The 23,497-nt window shown below is 39.6% G+C and overlaps 1 protein-coding gene across 1 annotated transcript; it reads left to right on the plus strand.

Moving 5' to 3' along the window:
• The first annotated feature begins 3,925 nt into the window (after positions 1 to 3,925).
• Positions 3,926 to 8,426, plus strand: Inx7 (innexin 7). Its single transcript, XM_076325252.1, has 7 exons — positions 3,926 to 4,214; positions 4,307 to 4,397; positions 5,411 to 5,483; positions 5,554 to 5,731; positions 6,397 to 6,734; positions 7,342 to 7,532; positions 7,714 to 8,426. Exons 1-7 carry the CDS (start codon positions 4,127 to 4,129, stop codon positions 7,961 to 7,963), a joined length of 1,209 nt encoding a protein of 402 aa, XP_076181367.1. The 5' UTR covers positions 3,926 to 4,126; the 3' UTR covers positions 7,964 to 8,426.
• The last annotated feature ends 15,071 nt before the right edge of the window (positions 8,427 to 23,497 follow it).

A 23,497-nucleotide genomic window follows, 5' to 3' on the forward strand; every position in this document is an offset into this window, starting at 1 on the left:
GTTACGCGGCTAAATTAAGTACGGTCGCTGTAAGAAATAAAAATAAACAATAAATATCCCGGTATCTGTATACATTCGACACGATGTTCGAAGTTCAAGCGAAGGTAAATCTAGTTCTACGTCAAAGTACATCCCTGCTGTTCGTTAAACATTGAATCAATGAATTTGCACGATTACCTACCAACGTACCGGTGAATTTCATTAAACAGCATTGCAACTAAATGCCTACAGGGGTTCCTTACACGTGCGTGTGCTCCGATTAGAGATTAACGAACAGTAAAACGAACCTCGACGCTCGTTCGAGCATTCGAGGTCCAACCAATTTCAGATCCCTCTGTTCTGTTATATTAGGGGACACGGGGATGATTATTCTCATTTCGCCGATTAGTAACTCAACCGCACAATTTAGCCTTAACGTTAACGTGCCGTGAAATCAAGCTATTATATTATCTTCCATGTGAATTATCTACGTACATCGGTTTAACAATTCCTTTCGTCTCTATTTTGATCGACCTACGGTGCGTACAGAAATTGATTCGAGTTCGAAGAATGAAATTACACGCACGATACTGGAGACCAAGTGTGTAGAAGTAGTTACGCGCATAAAACGGCAACGAACCCAAAATAGCATCGTTCTTTGTCCGGCAGGTCAGCTCGTAAAGATATGCTTCAGGTAAACGAGCCAGGAGTGGCCTGGCGAGGGAATGGACGGGTCGTTTAGGGTCTTACGGTTTGTTCTAAAATACAGATAATAACAATTCCAAGCGGTTGTATCCGTTCGAAACATTTCCCCAATATGTTTCCGAAGGTGTATCGAAAATTTAGATAAGAATTTTTTCGATAACGCGTTAACGGGGGTTTCTCATTTTACGCAAGAAAGAATCTAATTTTTAAAAAATTTTTAAACTTTGGGCCGAAATTCGAAGGATCGATAAAATTACGAGATTTCGAAAGAGACGGATAACCAAACTATCGATTAACAAAATTTTCTTTAGATCTGATAAACATTTATCGTATATTACGAATTTAATCGTACACGTAAACGAAACAAATGTTATTCAGACGCACTTGTTGAACAACTGTTTTTTAAAAACAAAGTATCAATTGTACCGGTGTAAATAACTTTTATATATTTTTCAATAGTTGGCGCGACAGATTTGTTATCGTGAGAAATTTAAAAATAATTTTGAAGAAATTTTCTCTTTGTCAATTACTGAAAATATCTCTTCGTTTGGAATGTTGGAACGTGAAACTCCCCTTTTGATTGGAGGCATAAAATCGATGCAAGAGAAATCGATCGTCGATGATGACGGAAAAACGAGGAACTATAAAAGAAAACTATATACGCAGGGATCGATCGATAGGCATACGTATTAAAGAAACGTATGGAATTAGGTACACGGAATTTTTAATCAATTACCATCCGAGCCGCTCGTCACGAAGGTAACGTAAATCCACGAACACGAATGTTCTTATGTTTCCGAACCATTAACGTTAGCGAAATATACAGTATTAATGTCGTGCGTACTGTTTGTACGCTACGATTATGTGTACAAGTGACAACGATGATAAGGAAATGAAAATATATTTCATGGATTTATCGTACGTAATACGTAATACGTAATCCGAAAATAAGTGAACGTGCATATCTCGCGCAGCTGACTCGTTGCGAATCTTTCGCGAGTTATCGAATTATATTATAGAACATATAGATTCGATTAACGAATTAAAATTCAAAATTTCTTTACTATTTTTACACGTATACGTGTACAATAAAAGAATCGTTTCGTTTCGATAGGAATATAAAATTTCACGTTTTCAAAGACACCGACAATTTATTTCGCACAGCTCCCGTCGTTCGGAGCGCACAACGAGTCGTACTCCTACATCCCTGTCTTGGAGGGAACATTGGTGGAAATTTGTATTTTTGAAATTCGATAATCAGGAAAACGGTTACAAACGAACCAATTAGCGGTTACTTAAATTTTTAATTCGATCGGAACGCAGCCTCTTTTGTCGAGGAAAATGATAAAGAGGAAACAAGAACGGGCTGTCTTATTTCTGCTGGGAAATACTGGTTTCGTGCCGTAAGGATAAACAACGCTGGCAGCGTCTAGCAGTTTCTGCCGTGATTCTGGTACGCTGTAAATGGACAGGTAGGTAGCAACGCACCTGGGAATGATGAAACTTGGTGGACGCATACGAAGAGAGAAACCAGAGGACAGAGTTTTCTTTCGAGGATCCGTTCGGTTTGCAGGCTGGAGGCGACCGCATTAGGGGCAACGGCCGGTCAAAGTCCTACCTTCGACATTCTATCCCCTCTACTTCTTTGTTCCTCTCCTTCTTGTTCACCGTTCCTCTTTTCTTCGCGGGTTTGCTCTTCCACCTTCGTCTTGTTCCCTATCGTCTTCTTATCGCATTCGGTCCACCCCTTTTTCTCTTCGAGCCGGGCTTCCTATCTTTTACCTTCGACGTTCACGATATATCGAGTATATCGTTTAATCTATTCTTCGCTCGTCTTCGTCCCTTCTCTTACCACATTTCTCACCGCTTCCTCTCAGTTTCCTTATTCCGTTTCTACCCAGAAATAACTTTCGAACAACGAATAAACCGATAAGTAATCTTTTATCCGATACCCTGAACACAGTGACCGAATTGGTCGTAAACGAATTTTTATCTTTGCTATTTCAATAGTTTCCTATTAAAATCGATATTTATCGATCGAAATACGATACGTGTATTCGTGCTTTTTTCAAACTTTTTCGGTTACAAAGTGATCGAAATGTTTAAAGATATGGGAATTTGTCGGCGACGAGCCTGGAAAGTACGGCGAACGAGAAATAACTTCGTACCGTAGTTTAGGTAGTTTTCGAAGAGTTGTTCGGGATAGACGAAGCGTTCAAGTTTAAATTCGTACAAAGTATTCACTGCGTGTCCATACCTTCGCTTTAGTTCACGATCGGTCTCGCATTACGGTAAAGCTGTCGACGAAACGCGTACAACGTTGTTTCGGTTTAGCTTCGAGCTTTACTATACGTCGACGTATCGTAATCATCGTTTTGTGTCAATTTTTAACCATTAAATTACCACGCTTTTGCGAAATCGGCTGTTTTTTTTTTACAGACAATAATCAAATTTCGTCCATCCTTGTTCGTTCTTCGTTCGCAAAACTTTCTTCTCTCGACTTTGTTCAATGGCTGTTCGCAGCGATCTTTGGCATCGCGAAACAAAGTCGGTTTCCCAATATTTGAAAAATAACCGTCTATTCCGTGGACGCATTTTTCAGTACAACAAACTTTCGATAAGGAGAATCATCGATCAGATTAATCATTGTGTTTGTTCCGATGTGGAAGCGATTAAATGAAATCATCGGTTTCCTATAGATTAGCGGAGGATTATTTCGTAACTCGATCTACGCGATTTCGAATCGCGAACAGCCTTTACCGTACGAGCAATCAATGAACACGAAATGGATCGAGAGATTTTAACAGGCACGGCATTAAATATTCCTTCGTTATTAGATTCGTTAATCGTACGACCTATTCTAACCATCGAGCACCAGCTGTGTCTCTTTTCGAACATTGTCAACAAGCTCCGAAGAGGAGTACGGTGTATTGTCTCGATAGGCAATAAGGCCCATCCTCTCGAGCCAATCGAACGAGAAACGTTCTATAGTATGCGGTATCGGGCTGCGTTCGATCGCGTTCTTATTTTACTCTTCGTTCTATTTAGATGTTATCTAATCTTATCTGCAGGAACAAGTATCTTCGCAATAATAAGTCTGTCTCCTTCGTCGATAAGAGTTTCACGAAGCGTTGTCGCTCCGAGCTACTGCGCAATCGTCGTTACTGATAATAAGAAATGAAATTTACTGGCTTCGGAAGTTCAGTTCGGATCCGATCAACATTGTATCGGTATTGTGAAAAGTCACTTGTACGCGTCCATCGAGTGTGCCCGAGTTGTACGCGTCGGTCGGCGGAAGCTATTTCCGGAACTCGTCGTTGAACGCGCCGGATCCTGTGACGTCCTAAGGCCCCCGAGGAGTCCCTGGAACCGGAAGATCCGGTCGATACCGAAACGAACGAGAGAGCGGTAACCGAAGGAATTCCAACCGTTTCGCCGCGATATGACCACACTTCTGGCCACGTTTTCGGTCCTTAAGGACCATGTCAAGTTGAAGATCACTCAGGACAGGGTACTCATTGACAGCATCGGTAATGAAAAACTATCCAGATCGACCTGTTGTCCAATTTCCTCTCTGTTTATCCTTGTACGACACAACGATTGATTACTGTTTTGCGATCAGTGTTCAAGTTACACTACCGAGCCACGTTTCTGATATTGCTAATCTGTTCGCTTCTGGTGACATCTAGACAATACATCGGAGAGCACATCAGGTAGAGAAATTTACGAGTGTACAGAACTGTCCAAAGAGCACGTGCACGGTCTCTCGCGTGCAATGAAAATCGTCCGGTATTCCTCCCGATCGCGATCGCAATATATATATATATATATTGTTGGTCAAGCTCGAACTGTTCGAAAGGTCTAAAACTTGTTTTCCTTAACGCGAAGCTGTCAAGGAGAATCGAAGCTTACCTGCTTTTTCAAACGGAACTGTACACGTTTTTCAATATTTACAAGTCTAGTCCACGTTCGAACGAATTCAACGACCATGGTCGCTCGGAGGCGTTGTAACGTCGAGCGCATTATTTCACATCGACCGAGATACATCTTCGGAAATTATTAATGCTCTTCGATAAATGAAATAATTAAGAAAGCCAGAACCGGTTAAAATGTACTCGCGTCTCGTAAGATTAGGTTCGTTGAGTCGTAATTAAAATTGTTTCAATTCGAGGTTCCAAACCTCGAACAAATCGTTGGATATAGAAAGATTTTAAACAATCGAATCCTAAATATTAACCAAAGCCTCGTAACTATAAATATCTAGGTTCGTTTAAAAAACTTAAACACTAATCGCAAATAAGTTTAAATTTAGTTTTTACCGCGTTTCTTTTACTTGCCCTACTTTTGAATAAATCGGAAATTTTGTCGGTACAAAGCAGTCACTCGTGTTGGCATTCGTGTTGATATTCCGTGTTGACATTCCGTGCCAAAGAAATGGAATTTTTATATTATTTGTCGAGGCAAAGTGAGTCTTGTGTACTCTGGTGAAACGGTCATGGTTTTACGTTCAAAGCCATTCTTCGAAATGTTATCTTCCATTCGTTTCTCTATAAGGAATCATCTCTTTTTCGGTTGCGCAACGATTTACCGAACACCTTGTATAATAGATATCACGAGCAACGTTAGAAAGGAGGCGGACGATTTTCAGTGCAAGCTACCGTATATTTAAATTAAATGACGTCGGTGAGACCGGTAATTACATTGATCGTTGTCTTTTATGAATAAGGTGTATCGCCGGTAAAGCAGTGGCGGAAAACGTGATCAACACTTTCTGTTTCTTCACGTCTACGTATACCGTGGTAAATATACGAATTACACGGGCGTGAATCTATGAAAGAACTGTGCGAAACGAGAGAATAAATTTCGCAGGTGAAACATATGAACGTGACATCGGTCGAGCTTGGTGAAGTTCCGCATCCTGGCGTAGGACCGGCGAACAAGAACGACGAGCTCGTCCACCATGCCTACTACCAGTGGGTCCCCTTCTTTCTGTTTTTTCAGGCGATCTTCTTTTACATACCTCACTACCTGTGGCGGAATGCTGAAGGTCAGTCCCGCTATATAGGGTGCGTCACGCGGTTGGAACGAACGCGTATACTATACCTCGTTTCATCGAAAATTGAGAGAAAACGATGGAGGAAACCGTCGAGCGGTACAACGAGCTCCATTCACTGTCTCACTTTTAGCGGAAGCGCAACAACCCAACCTCTCCTGATATTTATTTCTTCGAGAGGACCGTATTTCTTTTTTTCTTTCTCTTTCGAATCGATCGATTTTTCTGCCAACGATGCGGTTGCAACATTACCCGAGCAGGCACTCGCGAAAACAGTGTTTTCGATTGGAAAGATGGAACTTGATGAATCGTTCGACGTTTCGTACGCGTAATTTCGAAGAAATTTTCGAACCGCAAACTTTTCTCGAGATTAAATTCTATCTGGATATAAATATGCCCGATATTGATACGTAAATGCACGCGCGCGGTCCTTTATCGACACTTTCCGATCCGCTAAATCTTTCTTGGCTAAAAACTAAACGTTTACTTTTCGCGTTCGTTTCAATGGTTCTCGATGATAATTCTCACCAAATTTATTCGACGTGTTGGAACGGTGCGGTAAGTAACGAGCATTATTTTTAACGCGATAAGATTTTTAAATAGCTGCGAATCGTAATGTTCGTCGATGCTACTTGATACGAAAAAATACGTTGATTCAGGGGGTCGATTGAAGCAATTGGTGTCCGGACTACGCCTGGCGTCCTTGGCTCTGAACGAGACTTCTTTCACCACCAACAACGACATAACGGTCCCTTCGAAAAGTGACCGCGAAGAGAAAATCGAACAGATTCGGCTTTCTTTCATAAATCGTATTCACATGAATCGCCCGTGGGCGTACTACTTGAGCCTCTGCGAGGTTCTCAATTTCATAAACGTCTTGGTACAAATTTATTTAACCGATTTGTTTCTCGGTGGCGCTTTTCTCGGGCTCGGTCAATTGTTATCGGATGCCAACACCAATGAAAAAATTGACCCGCTTGACGTTATATTTCCCAAGGTAAGTTCGACGATCGAAACGATTGATAAATTTCCGTTCAGTCGAGCCGAATGCGAATCTCCTTCTGTAATACAGGTACATACGTATGTAGCTCGTACAGTCGCTCCTTGTCGAAAGTTCGAATTGTACCTCGATAACGGTTTCGGTCGTGTAAAGAAAAATCGGCCAAACTTTCTTTCGATAAACGACTTTTCGAGCTTTTAACTATTTATAATCGAAAACACCTCGGAACGAGCTCGTGTTCGAACTCGTCTTTATCGAAAATATAGTATCTCGCCAATCTATCGGTAATATTCTTACGAAGATACAATAAACAATGCGATACTCCGGTCGAGTATCTTCGAGTACCGGAACAATTTTTCAAGCTTTTTCAACATTACGTTACTTTCATCGATTTTGACAAATTGGATATCCGTTACTGGTCAAATATCAACAACGATTCGAAGAAAGATAAATAATATTTCGTCCACTATGTATTACAAATAATACGAGAAGAAACAAGAAATGATGAAACTAGAAGGAAGCGTTACAGTTATCCGTATCTTTTCGTATTAAAAATGTTCTTTCGTAATCTCTAACGACATTCACTCACGAATTAACGTTTTAGGTAACCAAATGCATATTTCACAAATACGGTCCGTCAGGGACGATACAAGCGCACGACGCGCTGTGTATCATGGCGCTGAATGTCGTGAACGAGAAGATCTATGTATTTCTTTGGTTTTGGTTCATCATTCTCGCGGTGATAACCGGTCTAGGATTGATCTGGCGATTATTAACTATGCTGCTACATGCCAGGTTATTACTATTCACTGTTTATTTTAATCCACGATTCGTCGTCCGTAATCGTTTCAAGAATTTCTCTACCGGAAAATCTCTACCTTAATTCGTTGCACGGATACCACGGAAGTTGAATGTTCTTTTAGAGATTTTAGAGATGGTTGCTCCTCGTTGGTTAATCGTTTTCTTACATCTTCAGGAGTAGAGTCTTCAACAAGATCGTGTTCAGTTTGGCCTGCCCGGGGAAATATACTCCATGGACCGTTTTGACAGTCACCCATAATTATTATTTCGGGGACTGGTTGTTTCTCTATTACATAGCAAAGAATGTGGACAACTACGTTTTTAAGGACCTTTTGGAGAAGTTGGGCAACGATATGCAACCAAAGAATCGGGATTTCAAATATATTCCGACCAACGACGAGAAATTGGTGGAGCCTTTGGTATAATTTGTTTCCGTGCGAGGTTTTGGATGCTTCAACGATCAAAGTGTTGCAGCTTAGATCATATTTTAAACACGGCGTTCGCGAACTACATACTATATATTTTTCTACAGGTTCCTCGTACACGTGCTGTCCAACTTTATTCAATTATACTTATTTTGTACCGACGAACAATGTAGCGTAAATAGTTTCCTCTTATCTGTATCCAGATCTTTTCTTTTCCAAGTATCGTGTATCTCGTCCCCTCGTTTAAATATTGTTACCATTGCCCGGTTCGCGTTTTCGAATAATTAAAATCGAGAAAATTTGCGCAAGACTCGCGTGATCGCAAAACCGCACATTATCGGACACGTTTCCTTTCTTCTCCGTACTGGACCGTATCTGGGAGCGTATACACGGAATTCCTTATTAATCGTTGTACTTGGTATTTCAGAAATATAGTACGTTCGTTCCGTAAGATTTTACGAGTACCGAGTAACGAGTAATTCGAAATGATATTATTAGCGCAACGGTTATGAATTGTCGATAAATTTCGCGAAGAAGATTAAATTACGTTAATATATGATATTTTGTTGAAAAAATTTGAATTTTATTTGTAAAAATTAGCATTTTACGAGCAACGATTGTTCCATACGTCAAGAAAGAAACAATACGAAGAAAAGGGCACGCATTAATTTTTCGTGTCAATTTTGCGTGGTTAACGCGTAACGTACTATATGTGCCAGAGAAGTATAAGTATTATAGATACTAGTACGTCTTCCGTAGACTGTCCTCCAACCACCGGACGTCTAATTCGCGTGTGCTTCACGAGTGATCGTTTAGGTATAACGTTGAAATCCTATCTTCCGTTTCTCTACCGAAACGGGAGCCTCGATTATTTGCATTTTTTCCTACGCTTATTTCTTTTATACATCATATTTTTCGGTTCAATTCGTTTATCGGTAAATATTTATCGAAAAGTGTGCGTCCAACACTGGCAAAGAGATCCTTCCTTGTTAATTTCTTAGAAATACTATATGTATTCCATTCCGATTGGCCTTTTTTTGGACGAAATATGTGGAATCGCAGCAATTCTATGTACCAATGTACAAAACATTGACAGAGGCCGTATTCTTTCGGTTCGTATTTTTACAAATATAGCTACTTTCTTGCTGTATTTTCTTATAAAAAGGATTTATCGCAAATGGATTTCTTAAAATTAACATACAAACGGCTTGTTTCTTAATATGTAAGTATATCTAATTCACGAGTATAAAATCGTTTCGATGCTCGAGGGCAAAATGTTACTTCCTTGTAAGATGCTTTTGTCCCTTTTCTCGATGTCGTTGATTCGACGACATTGACGTACCATCTATCCCATAACGAATCTTACACAACAATTTGAAAACTAAAATAATATTTGTGTTTACTTAATTTGTCTAGCCTCTAGATTTTAAGTTTAATATTATATTATAATTGTTAGCGTTTCAAGCTAATATAAGAAATTTAAGTTAATATTGTAAGTTTAAACGAATACTATCGTATTATAGGTTTCCTTCTGCGAAATATTCCAGTAAAACCGTGTCATGCGAGATAGCCGTGCGCCACATGTAGCTCATGGACAGGGAATAGCTTAATAGGAGCATTATTAGGATGTTTAATATTGGTACAATTCGGAGAGCAATTGGAAACTTTTGGCCGGCAGTATACTTGCCGTTATTAACTTGGCCTTCTTAAAAAAAAAAAACCAATTTCCTCGTGATCGTTTTTTCGAGACTCGAAGGTTATCCATATTTTTTTAAACAAGACTACACGTTTCTGTCTTCGTCTGCCTTCGTGGCGTAATGGTTAAAATCAAGATCGCGATAGCTTGATATTTTTGCGATCGTGAGTACCAAGAACTCAGAAATCTATGGGAACGGATGTAATTAATGAAATAATTGCAATAGAAATTGAAAAAATGCTAAAGTAATGCATCCAATTGTTGCAATTTATATTATGGTAAATGGTTGGAAATGTTTGACGCCGAGGCTACTAACTAAGGCGCGTTTATTAACGTTAGAAAAATTTAAATAATTTATACATTTTCGAGAACGTAAGAAGGAACGGGTGAATCGTTTTTATATCGTCCGAAAGAATGTACGAAAGTTAATTTCGAAATTAATCGACATCGTTGCGAACATTGGGACGATTTTTAATTGGATGTAATTGAAAGCATGTAAGACGTGATTCCTACAGTGTACAAGGAAATGTAATCCAAATACGGTCGTGTTCGGTCCCGCGTCTCTCACGAAGATCTAATAAGAAATAACAATATTTAAGTTGAAACAGAGCTATCGCGTCGATTCACGAGCAGTATCGTTTCGAAGTTTTTGTAATAAGAGACGCCCTCGTTATTATGCTCGCTCTTGGACTACCTCGTTGACTCTCATCGTAAAGTCCATGCACGATTGGGCCTCACCGTCGTCGTCGTCGTCGTCGTCGTCGTCGTCGTCGTCGTCGTCGTCGTCAATTCGAGACGAAGAAGGTCGATTTCAGAAACAAGTTCGCTACAATCCACTCTTAAAACGTTCCTCGCAGACCCGAAACTGTGGTGTATATACGTATTATAGCTTCGATCGTTTCTCGTATATCGATTTTATTAAAATTTACAGGACGTACTTTCAAGCGTATGTTCAAAAAATACAAAACAAAAAGAAGAAGAGAAAAAGAAAACAATTGTTTGTAAGATTGTTAATATCTGATCGGATCTTACGGGTAATCGTATTCTATGCGCGGAAATCGGCGTTCAGCAAGGTACAACTGTTTTTAATCTTCCTCGTCCTCTTTGTATCGAGCAGAGTACTTGGTCGTGTGCACCGACACGTGTGTGCAGGTAAGGCTACATTGAGTTGACCTCTCCAGCTGCTCGGCAATAGTCAGGATTATTAAATCGTTCGTAAGATTGATTGGCTTTACGATGTGGTTTGACGTCGAATTCGAATTAGAGCGTTCGCGTTCCCCGAGCTGGCAGGTTCGATGCGTACCTTGTCGCGTACTTTGTCACCTTGGAACCAAAAAATCCATTCCATCGTGACCCTATCGCAAGTCGAATCGGAACGAATACTTTCCCGTATACGCGTGCATAATGCATTCGGTGAAAAAGTAAAATACAAATTTCGAAACGTATAAATCCGTTAGATCGATTCAGGGATAACATTATTTGAAATTGTATTCGTAAAAGTGAAAGAAATCTCGGAGAATACGAATGAAATATAGATATGCACGTATGTGCTATTTAATTTAGCTGAAAAATGAATTCTTTTGTTCGATGAAATAACGATTTCGATATTTAATAAAAAGATCGATATTAAAGGAACGAGAATGACTGTGCAGAGAAATGTAATTAGAAAAATAATTCTGATTTATTGCTCTTGTGAATTTACAATTCCACCCTCGTAAATTCAATTCAAACGAATGAAATGTTTCGTTTAGAAAATCTTTGTAATGTACATTGACGTTTATACGGGGGAAAAATATTGATATTCGATAAGAAATATTTGATGTTCGTCCATCCTCGAGACAACCTTCTCCGTCTTCGGTTCGATAATTTTGATCGGGTAGATCGTTAAAAATCCTCAAACAATGTGTACGTGTTCGCTAGAAGTAGCAGTTTTTCTCTCTGTCGAGGTGCACCACCACATCTTGTCGCATCTACGAAACGAATGTGCCAATAGCGTGGTACGTATAAACATCCATCGACGTCGTAAGATCCACCCAGTAGAAAATCTAATAGGGGCTACAGACGTAACGATTTATTGTGCGATGAGTTATACAATTATGGTTGTTACGACTGTTTGAACGATAATTGTAAAATGTGTAGGGTTGTTGTATAACTTATCGTACGGTGCAGTCGTGTCGAACGACAGTACCGAATGGCAGATTGTAGATCCAATTTCGAAAATGAAAGAGGTGTGGTTGGACCGTGTACGATCAATGATCAATTTCGAAGAGTCAATTTCGAAACAAAAGTGTCGAAACCTAAGTATTTTTTCTTTTAGAGTCTAGAGACGTAACGATTCGTCTTACGGTCGTTAAACGCGACAAGGTGTAACGATAGTTGTAGCGACTCGTTTCGTTTCTCCTAAAGACCCAACGATCGTCAAAGATACGATTCTCGATCGTAAGAAGAAATAAGTAGTAACGCATTCGCTACGATATGGGTAATCTTTTCAACAGATATTATCAATAATGGATTCTTGCAAAGAATCTTTTGCACAAAGTTGTCGATACTGTTGCCGTTGACTATTCGTCTTTAATCTGGCCTTCTCGAGAGATCTACAATTGCAGATTATAACGTTGACGCATTGACTGTCATTATTCAATGGAAACTCGTTCGACGCGGACGCATAACCTCGATTATTGTAAGAAAATAGAATTGAGAATTTCTGCAATGATCGTACAATTATCGACACGAGCGATCCAACGAGGAGGAGTCCCGTTTACGGTGGATCCAAACTGTATTTCTATACCATATTACGATTATATAACATAATTTTTTTTCTAGACAAAAGATGTTCTCAAGAGTCTCAAGAGACTCTTCTTGGAGTCGCTACTACCGGTCACTTCTCCAAAAATGGCTCTCGTACGATAATCGAATTTTTACCAAAGTCATTTTATTAAATGTAACGTATATACTTACTTTCTCCACAATTGTAAACATTTTAAACGATTTCGACCAAAGTGTGTACCGTTTATTAAGTAATTTAGATCGGATTAGCGATTATCGGTTTAACGAACGCGAGGAATTCAACCGTAAACGCTCGTGTCGGTCAACCTTAACGGGTATATCAGTAGTTGCAACTGTGATCTAGCAATCGCATTTTTTTATAATTACGTACGTCCGTAAGTTGAAATCGCTTATCAACGAACGTTTATAAGTTAAAAATATCTCGATAAAAGGACACCTCTGTTAATCGAAACCTCGATAAAAGGAAACCCCTGTACGTCGAAATCTCGACTAAAACGAACTCGTATAAGAAGAAACTTGGTTAAATCGAAACCTCGATAAAAGGGAATGAGAATAATAATTGTTTATCGTTGTAAATGAAACAGATTCTTCGTTAGAATGTAATCGACGAAAAAGAAATAAAAGTATAAATACATTATACTGTAAATTGTTCACTAAACCCAAGTATTTTGTACGACATGACTCGTAGAATTTCCAATATTTACCATCTCTCCCTGAATCTTATCCTACATACTGTGCAACTGTACCGTACACTCTGTAATAATATCGTTCGAGCGATCGTATCAAGAGTAATTGTACAATTTATCGTACGACGAATCGTTACACCCGTGGCATCTATTACGGTCAAGTGTACCAGTTTTGGGTGTAATTTGTCAAACGTGGGAAGAACGACGTACAACGAGTCGGTGTTTAAAAAGCTTAAAAAGTACTCGAGACGAAGTTGAAACGAGCCAGTTTTTTTGAAAAACCAGTGTTCTTAGTTGCGCTTTCCTCGTACCTCGTTCCACAGTGGCCAATTTACAAACGTGATACGTTTAAGATGATTCTATTGGTAAAACGATGTACACCCCTGTAAGTCGAAACAAGTTGATCAAAATAAATCCCTGTAAGTCGAAATCTCGACTAAAAGGAACTCGTATAAGAAGAAATTTACGTTAATTTTAATAAGTGTATTGTAATTTTCTAACAGATCGATGTAAAACTACGAAACACGCGCGCACAGGGCTAGTTGCTCGATCAAAACAAGATATTCTACTAGTATGTCCAGATACTCTTGATTGTAGCGTGTTCCTTACGATGTCGAGTCACTTGGTACGTGTTACTTCGCTGTGCAATCTTTCCAATACGAAACAAGCATCCGTAAACACGTGCTCGTCTACTCATCGAAACGATAAAATCTTTATCAATTCTATAATTCCAGTTTTTCATCGATCATTGATCAAAGTTCAAGCAGAACAATTTATATTTTTCAGTTGAAAGACAAGGTAAGAAAGATATTAACTTTTTTTGTTCTCCGATCTTAATCCGATAACTTTAGACTTTGATTTTTTACTATGTCGTAATATTTACAAATTACATCCGTTATGTCCGATTGTTGTTGCGGGAATAAAAATGGTTGCAATTGAAATCAATTAAAAACTCGTTCTAGTTTCACAAAATTCTTGTACCATACTCTATACTTGGTGTTTGAATATAAAGAAATAAATAAAATTCTTTTTAAATGATAAATAAAAAATACAAGATAATAAGCTTCTTCCAAGATTAATACATCCATTGACCAAAGTTTCAATTTACCTAGAAATCATTTATAAGAACGTGCTCGATTCGGTCAATAGAACGTTCAGATAGGATTCAAGTGATACTGTTTTTACTGTACTTTAAAGGACATGCAAAGCATTGTACTTGTCTAAAGGCTTTGTCGAACACGATGACGAAAGTTGAACAACCGGAAGATGGAACGATCGTAAGTACTGGATCAAGTGATAAGCTGTAAAATCTGATCGCGCGATCTTTGTTCGCTTCTCTTGTGTGGGAGGCAGAGTCATCACGGTCAGACCATGGGTCCATTATGTTCTCTCCGCGCAACCGGGAAACGACGATTATAAATAGCAGAAAAGAAGAACGCATCAGGAAGTTACTTTACTGACCGATGCGTTCGTATATTCAACGCAATTGTCGCTTCATTTTTATCTTTCGGGTAATCCTGAATAATTGTTTCCAACACTCTATTAAACTTTTAAGTAGTATCCAATTGTTCGTTTTATTAATATTTTGGGTGTCTATACCAAAGACCGACTCATTGTATTTTCAGTCTAATTAAACATATTTTTTATAAATTAAAATCTTCTTCATCCACTGGGTATTGTCCATACATACATACATACATACATACATACATACATACATACATATATACGTATGTATACATATTATTGACTCGTTTAATATTATTATATGAAAATTGTTGTCTCACGGCCATCTATCGCATTCGGTCAATATTATTGTACAATATTGAATACTGCAAATAATATTGTCGATCGATCGCGGTATAGCGAGACTATCGAGGCGTTCCGTATCACGGAAGCTACGTACTATATATCGATATATCGAGTCAGAAGTAGTCAGTATTGTGCGATATATTAACTCGTGACAGTCTCGTACTTGCTATTGTACCGTAGCTACACTCTGAACTAGAGTGAACATTGGAAATATTGGCTCGAATAATGTTTATATATTTATTTCAATAATATCGATCGTACGTAGGTTACTCGGAAGTATTACCTGCTTTCAAGATGAACGTTTTCTCCGAGATCTACTATGACACGGAGTCGTTCCCCACTATCGATGACTCTTCGGCACGAGGACCGATGGTCACCGAGAGCGATCTTTGTCTCGGCCGTATTTCATTCAGCCTCTGACCAATCCTAATTCGTCTTTCTATTTCTCGTTAGATCTTCGTAATAGCTTTGCCAATGGATCGGTAAGGTTTCCCCGATGCAAATCGATCAAAACGATACTCTGTTCGAATTATTTTTTCATTGCGCGTAAAACGAAACACTTACAAGTTCCACCAAAAATGCGCGTCTTTTTTTAGAAATTTCTCTTTCGATTCGTTTACACCGGGAAAATGTTACCAGTCCGTAAGCCGTATCGCTGCATCGATAAAAATAGGTGATTTCGTTTAAAAAGAAATTTGTTCGCTCCGTGACTTTTTCTTGTATAATATATTGAAAAAAAATCAAAAGTATACATGTCCATACGTTGAAAAGAAACGAAGAGCGATGCAATAATTTCTTTATTCGTTCGAAATACCCGATACTTAAAATAAATCGATATTTTATTAACCGCTTCGAGTAACAGCGAGGAAGATAAAAAATTGAAACGGTATTTCGAATAATTATTTCTTATTTTCATTCGAAAGAAAATTCGCCAAACTAACGAACATTATCTTCGTTTCGAACAATGCTTCCAGACTTCTCCACCTAATTTGCCTCGGAGTAACCGAACGGGATTGAGAGATCGAGCGTCGAGATAGTTGCCAAGTCATGGCTTCCAGGAATTCTGCTTCTGGCTACTTACTGTGCCTTTGTACAGTCGAAAAAGAAGAAATAGCGGAACGTTGCGTACCACTACTTTGCGATCAAATGAAAAATCGTATCGAAAACCTTTCCGATCGATACTGTAATTGGCGCGTGAAAGTGAAATCGATCGTATCGATTCGTTTCGCTAGCTTTTCTCCTTTTTGTCGTCGGAAGTCTTATTAAATCCTTCGAGCGACGAACGTTGGCCGCCCGAGCAGCTACGACTCGTCAACGCTTCGCGAGTATTCGAATCACCCGTGACGCTCTACCGTTGCAAAAGTGTCTTACACGACGATAAATGAGACAACTTTAACGTGACATTTTTTCTCGTATCGAACGAAAAATGAAAAGTTAACTTTTCCGATAACGAGAGCGACAAATTATATATTCCTTTTTCTTTTTCTTTTGGTACGACGAAACGTTGTTACCGAAAATTACTGCACCGTTACAATATCATCTTTCGATAAAAATGAGTACCGAGGTCACCGGTTCAGAGTATCGTTTCGAATTCACGCGTACTATATTTCATTAAATACGTAGTATGTACTTTTTCTTGGAAAAATCACCGCACCGATCGGAAACGTCGAAACAAACTAAATTCTTCCGTTACGTTACAACGAAAAGTTAACATTTGATCTTTTCGTTTTATTATCGTAAATAATTTGCGTATTGCTATTCAAATTCACCACGATATACATACACGGATTCCAATTACCTTTTAAAACGAGGTGGAGGTACTGACTCATGAAACAACGAAGTCATTATACCTACTTAACGAACCTGTTTCAGTTCAAGGGAATTCTTGGCGCAGGGCATTCCACCAACGAACAGAGAGAAAAAGTTCGACTCTTTTGTGCAACCTACCTAGTAGAAAGCAACCTGTTCTCGTTAAGATACTTAAAAAATAATAATAATAATAATAATAATAATAGTAATGCCTACTCTCGTACCAATGTTGCCCGTGTATCTCGGACATTAGAAAGAAAGCAAAAAACCGAATATTAAACTTTCGATCGATACGAAAAATCGGAAAAAGAAAATTAAAAAGAAAAAGAAACGAGACGCTTAACCGAAGCGGTACCGATTATCCAGATAAGAAAATATAGTATTCTTGTTTCGAGTGATTTCAAGACATTCGATACTTTTTTACGTATAGGTAACGTATAGGTAAAAGAAAACTATTCGCTAAAATACTTTTTATACAAACGCGAAACCGTTCGCGTCAGAAATGTCTCAATTTATATTTAATTTCTATTACATCTTAATAGATATTTTCCTATTTAGAAAAATTCTGTAAATTATTGGCCTAAATCTGTGCAACCGTGTAAACGCGAGGAACGTAGAATACGAGTCCTAAGGCAATATTTCGAATGCGCTGACTATAATTACAAATTCTTCAAACTAAATGGTTGATCGGAGACTTCTCTACGGCGCAAGTTTGAAACGAAACGCTTAACGAGAAACTAATACCTCGGGCAAGTTTGGTGTCTTTTATTTCGAAACTGTTCGCGCGAGTGTACAGTTTTAAATTAACACCGAGAAACTCGAAACGATAATAATGGTCGCTTCGACTGTACAGTTGGCAGGGTTCATCGGTGACAATGAATCAAGTATCTATTCTGGAAGCGTTCGAGAAGCAAAGGGACGCAGCATATAAAAATATATTCCGTATTTCGTTCGGTACCTACATTGTACTTTTCGTGACCAGAGTCTCAACGAGTCTCAACGATTCTCAACGTCTGTCTTTGTCAACAGTCGTGACGCTTCGTTATTATCCCGAGTCGGTGAAATGCACGTCTTGTAAGAAAAAAGAAGCGCAAGACGATCGAGTCTCGACTGTCGACTCTATCGGAAGAATACTCGCCAACCACTTTCAACGAATGTTTATAAGATGCGTATGAAATTCATCTATTATAATGTCCAAACGTTACTTATTGAAAACAAAAAATGAAGAGACAAATCCATGTACAGAATTGAATCTTGAATTTGCGCGACCGTTTCGTAAAGCTTCGTCGCGACGGGTTTCAACTAGAGATAGAAAGAAGCGAATGTCTACTATTTTTCGAAAAAGGGAAAAATTAAGAAAGAATGCAAAAGAAAGAGAAAGAAGATAAAGAGTGGTTGGTAAACCTAACGAGAATTCGGTGACCAAAGCGATTTATGTATAATACATACTTGCCTCTCCCCTATATTTAGATATTAAGTAAAGCCGTGTTCCTTCGATCTTCGTTTTATTTGTTTAATTTTCAACAATTTTTGAAACGTACACTTTATTCGAAAGAAGCGGCAAAGAACGGCGATGTCGCGCCAAGAGTCGATCCATTCGGAGTGTATCTTTCGCATTGGCGTCGCCGCGGTGAACGTTCAGGGGCTACGTGTACTCGCGCGTTAGCGAGAGATTCGCGCAACGCTGGTTCGGGACCTACGCGAACGACTGTGTCCTTACAAGTTCCAACTTTTCCCTTCTTTCCGTCCGAGGAGACAGCGAAACGTTTACCAATCCGACGGCGCGAGTAATTTTCACTACTCGCTTCGCTCTATTTAGGACGTAAGACGTTTCTATGCCTCCGGTGGCGTAACTGGCAATCGCAGAACTGAAATTTACAGCGAGGCCCTTTTAGACCCGTTACGTGCCGAGAATCCTCCCACCTCGCGATACTCTCACCCTTTGAGGTTTCTGGAATGCACGCGGCCGGATAAGGTCGTTGTCCTTGCAACGCGACGGTATCACGTGTCTGATCTTTCCACGAAAATTGATATCGCGTCGAATGCGTACGTTCCGTCGTTCTTATTCCGAGCCAAAGTTTCAACAGCGGAAGAACAACGGACCCGAGCGAACTATCCCCGAGTTTCTCGAGAAGAAAATTAACACGTTAATTGCCGAGCCCGTTTCGTTTACCTTTTCGTCCACGTCGCGAGATACTAGCATCGTTATACGAAAACGTGAGAAAAAGAAGAATCTCCGTCACCGAATGGATTTTCAACAAAAATTAACCGTCTCTCGAATTACCGAGATAAAGAAATCACAAATATCGCGAGCGATCTTTGTACCGTTGGTCACTAGTGACGGACGCGACCCACATGGAAAGTATATCGTCGGTCGACAGTGACTTACGAGTTGGAATCGTGTGCGTTGAAGGAACCTTGAAGCAAGATCGGGTTATAGTTCTCCTCGAGTGTTAAAAACCATGCGGTACGTGTTCCCTTCACCGGTCTGAACGTAAGTTGAATTTTCGGTCCAAGAGAGATACGCGAGCGTGCCTATGAGGCTCCTTTCTTGAGAACAAAGTTGAAAGTTGGACTCCTTCGGAGCGCAAAGAAAGGGTAATAGAATTCATTTTGAGCGTCAGCGTGTCGCTTAGCGCACCAGTTTTCCATATTTAACGCTACAGTTACCAAAAGAGTCAATTTCGTCCGATTCGAACTTTCTTTTAAAATTACTTACTTATTAACGGTGTCTTTGCCCACAATCTAACTTTCCCCGTCTAACTTCGAAGATACGTATCCCAACGTTGAGTACGTCTTTGACGTTTGTTCCATCTGTCGTAAACGTGTAATTTTGCACAATTGCGTAGCAATTGCAACGACTTGGATTAATCGTTAAACGTACCTCGTCGGACCGTATTTGTGAATCTCTTATCGGAGCCTAAATCGCAACTGCGATTCGAAATGTTCAGCGGTAATAAGTTACAGAGTCGAGATTAGCATTTCCAGTGACTCCCTGTGGTGTAGATACAAGTTCGTTCAGACATCCACCTTCCTAGCGTCTCCGAGCGATAACTAGACACCGGTTTGTCCACGACATTCACCTTCCTAACAGGTCCAGATGATAACCAGGCATCGGTTCACCCGTAACTAACAAACTAACTCTGATAAACCTCGGATCTTCGTCTCTATTCGTAACCAAGTTCACCTTTCCCTTTAAAATCTATAATAATAGAAAACGCGAAGCGGTATTTTTAATTTTGAATGAAAAAATAACGAAACAAATTTATCGAGTACTATTTATTTTTGTTGCGTCTCGCGCGATCACGAAGTTACAATGAAAACGAAAGTGGTTGCGAGCTCTTCGATCGTCCGAAATCGACTGAAATAGCTTCAAGCGGAGCAAAACTTTTCAGAGAAAAGTTTAAGTATTAAAAACATTATTTGAATTAACATTAAAACCTTCGAGGCTCGATTTCGTCTTGTTAAAGAAATTTCCTGTGGACAAAAATAGTTTCTCTGTATATGTACTATTACGTTCTATTACGAGTGCAGGTACTTTTTCGAGCCGCTCTATGTCCTATCTGTGTTTGTTTACGAGATACGAGATTTTGTAAACAGAACGGACTCTCTTTCCGTACACCGTAGTACACAAGCAAGAAATCCCTGTGTTCGCAAAAACACCTTACCCAACACCAGCAACCATTGAGAAAGTATCCGACGAGACGTCTACGGGCTTGCCTGGATATACACGGTGGTAATTTCGAAGATTTTCTGTAAAGGTGATCGTGTAACGCAACGTTTATCGTACCGGATAAACATTTATTATTCGTTGGTCCAAAGTTTGCATCTGGATGAAAAAATTAGCCATCTCTTTCCCTATCAGTTTCCGGTGGTAGGAAATGTCTGGAAGCGAGGACGGAGACGCGAGAGAACCGTTGATCGTCGCGTAGCCCCGATTACCATCGTGTTCGTACGTTGTACGTAAATTACACGTTCAGCATAGGATCAACGAGTTCAGTTCGGAGAGCTACGAGGACCAGACGCGAGCACTGTCGACACACATTCGTCACAATTGACACGATTGACCCACAGCGGTTCTCAACTGGACGCCCATGGTGGAAACCGGTTTGACGGGGTACGAGTGTACATTCCAAAGAACGGTGCGCTGCTCGCTTCGGCTCGTAAATTGAGCAGAGGCTACGCGCTTCAAGGTTTTCGGTCGGAAAAATCTCGGTCCGCTCGGGAGAGTTTATGGCCGTTTTCAAGGGAAAGTAAAAAACGTTTCTACATACGCGCATACGTGTTCGGTCGGGTTTGTCAGTAAGCGTTATCGCGCGATCGAGAGTACTCGAATTAGAAATTCAAGCAAATTTACGTAACATCTGTGAGAACACGACTCGCGATCGCTAGATTCGCAGGGAGATGCCAGGAAACGTTTACGCCACGAGGCAACATAGTCAAATCGCTCGTTTATGGAGAACGAGCAACCATTGCGCAATACGCGAAGGCTTTCCGAACAATTTTCGCCTACTATATATTCGTCCGCGACACCCTTTCGGTAGATATCGCAAGCTAGACGAGACGTTTTTATCTAGATACAAAGTTTGTCCATCTTTGACATACTATACAGGCGTTTACGATCGAGAAGTTACACGTTCTGTCCATACATATACATATGTAAGCTCAAAGTAACGAAAAACTAAAGGTAAATAATTAAATTTAAATTTCGCGTATATTTATTATTTTATTATTATTTTTATTTCACTTAAACGGTAAAATGCATTGGAGCGTTAATTACATGTTTTCCATTCGAAGCAGAAAATAGCGATCAAAGGATTCGACTGTCCCGTGATTAAATATGTTTGGAAAGCGCTAACCTATAACCAGTACCCGAAACTTTCTTCGTACTTTGAGTTCGTTTGTTTTCGATCGAGTTCCAGAATTTCTTTCATCGCGTATCCTGTGCAGTTGAGAACCTCTAATTTTCCAGTATTTAATTTGAAATTTGAAATTTGAAATAAATATTAGAATTTCGGGTTCGTTCGGGACCTATCCAATTTTAAGAAAATTCGAAATTTTTTACTATTAAATTACCATGGCAGATGCTGCACGCCGACGACCCGTGCAAGTACCAGAAGCGATCGGGGAATTCCGAAATCCGGGGCAGAACAAATATTTTAAAAACTCACTTTGGAACATTATTCGAAAATTTCAAACTCCGTGTGTACCTAAAGAGTAGTTATCGCTCGACGAAGCAACGATACCGTGGAGAGAACGTATCAGCTTCGGAACGTATAGTATACTCCGGCAAAGATAACGGAATATGGGATTTTTTAAAAAATATTAACAATTATACAAACGATATGTCCAAATTTATTATTTATAATTTATTATCTATAAATAAAGTTTATCGAAGTTTATTTAGATAGATTCTCTTACCTCCACATTCGATCGCGATGTAATAGCCGGTGGCGTGAAACAGTTTCTCTGTAAAATTGCCGATCAACAATGCGTTAAGAAACAATGCGACGATTCGCGTGTCCTGTGTGTTCGGTGACTTATGGACGGGATTATATTCGAGTAACACGGTTCTTGAGCACCGTATGTATTATACAATGCGATGGTGCATCAAATGGTAGTCACGGTTTTCGAGCAGCTTACAGGTGGTTGGTGCGTTTGTAAGATTTATTGTGGGCAAAACTCGTGAAGCTGGTCGCTCGAAAGCGGAGAGGAAAGAGCAATTTTTCGCCGACAAAACGACTGGTTGTCGTCGTCCATAAACGAACTTTAATCAAGATAATTGCGACTAAGGACGCGTACAAAGCATGCGACAGCAACAGAGGACGGATATTAATTTTGGTAGTGCGAAATAGAGAAAAACTTTTCGTACGAAAAATGTGTCAGTCCTTAATGCTTTATCGTTCTGTTGAAAAAAAAAGTCCCAAAAAGATTTCTTTACACGCGTACTGTTGTGCTCTACGCGCGCACGAACTTTCGTTAAAATCGCTCTTACGAGTAAGAAGAATTTCTTTCTAATACAGAGTACAAATACTTTTTCGAGCTACTGTGTCTAGATAACAAAAATTTCTGCTCATTTTTGTTCAGCCACCATCGTGTGTCCAAGTGGTTTGTTACCATTTCCAGACCTAACCTCCTGCCTTGATCCAGTTTAATGCGACCACACTAACGTAGGGTGACATTACTCAATAGCCAGTTGGTCGATAAAACGAAACTCGTACGATTCTCCAGTGGCATTTTCCAATGTTTATTGCCGCACGTGTGCCCCGTGTGTCCCGTGTGCCCCGTGTGCCCCGTATTCCACGAGGAGCGAAGTCGTTAGTCTAGAAATCGCGATGTTGGTGGCTATGCGATATCGCGTTACGTCGCGTTTATACAAAAGCTAGAGTTACATGACGTTGCACATTTGGACCAGCCACAAGTTACAATAAAAACGAGACCACGGCGGCGACGGCGACGGCGACGGCGACGACGACAAGTGTAGCTTATAGAAATACAATCGGCTAGAAGAGGAACGACGAAAGCTTTGAATTATTTTACAGAGATCAATGACATTCGAGAGATTTCAATCAACTCCCAATACAGTATTTCCTTTCTTTTTCTCGTAGTTTTCTCGATTAAAAATACACGCCACGTCAAATTGGACATTTTGTTATCGATATATATATATATATATCAAAAGATTGTATATATTTGGATCGCGATCAAAAATTTAATTTTATTCCGTTAGAATACCGAAATATC

The sequence above is a fragment of the Ptiloglossa arizonensis genome, chromosome 13 (genome assembly GCF_051014685.1).
Source record: "Ptiloglossa arizonensis isolate GNS036 chromosome 13, iyPtiAriz1_principal, whole genome shotgun sequence".
NCBI lineage: Eukaryota > Metazoa > Arthropoda > Insecta > Hymenoptera > Colletidae > Ptiloglossa > Ptiloglossa arizonensis.

Bases quoted from the DNA above. Each gene is read 5' to 3' on its own strand.
- Inx7 (XM_076325252.1), top strand. From the start codon at position 4,127: ATGACCACACTTCTGGCCACGTTTTCGGTCCTTAAGGACCATGTCAAG. The intron at 4,398-5,410 runs GTAGAGAAATTT...TTTATGAATAAG, and splicing joins TACATCGGAGAGCACATCAG to GTGTATCGCCGGTAAAGCAG. The intron at 6,735-7,341 runs GTAAGTTCGACG...TTAACGTTTTAG, and splicing joins TTGACGTTATATTTCCCAAG to GTAACCAAATGCATATTTCA.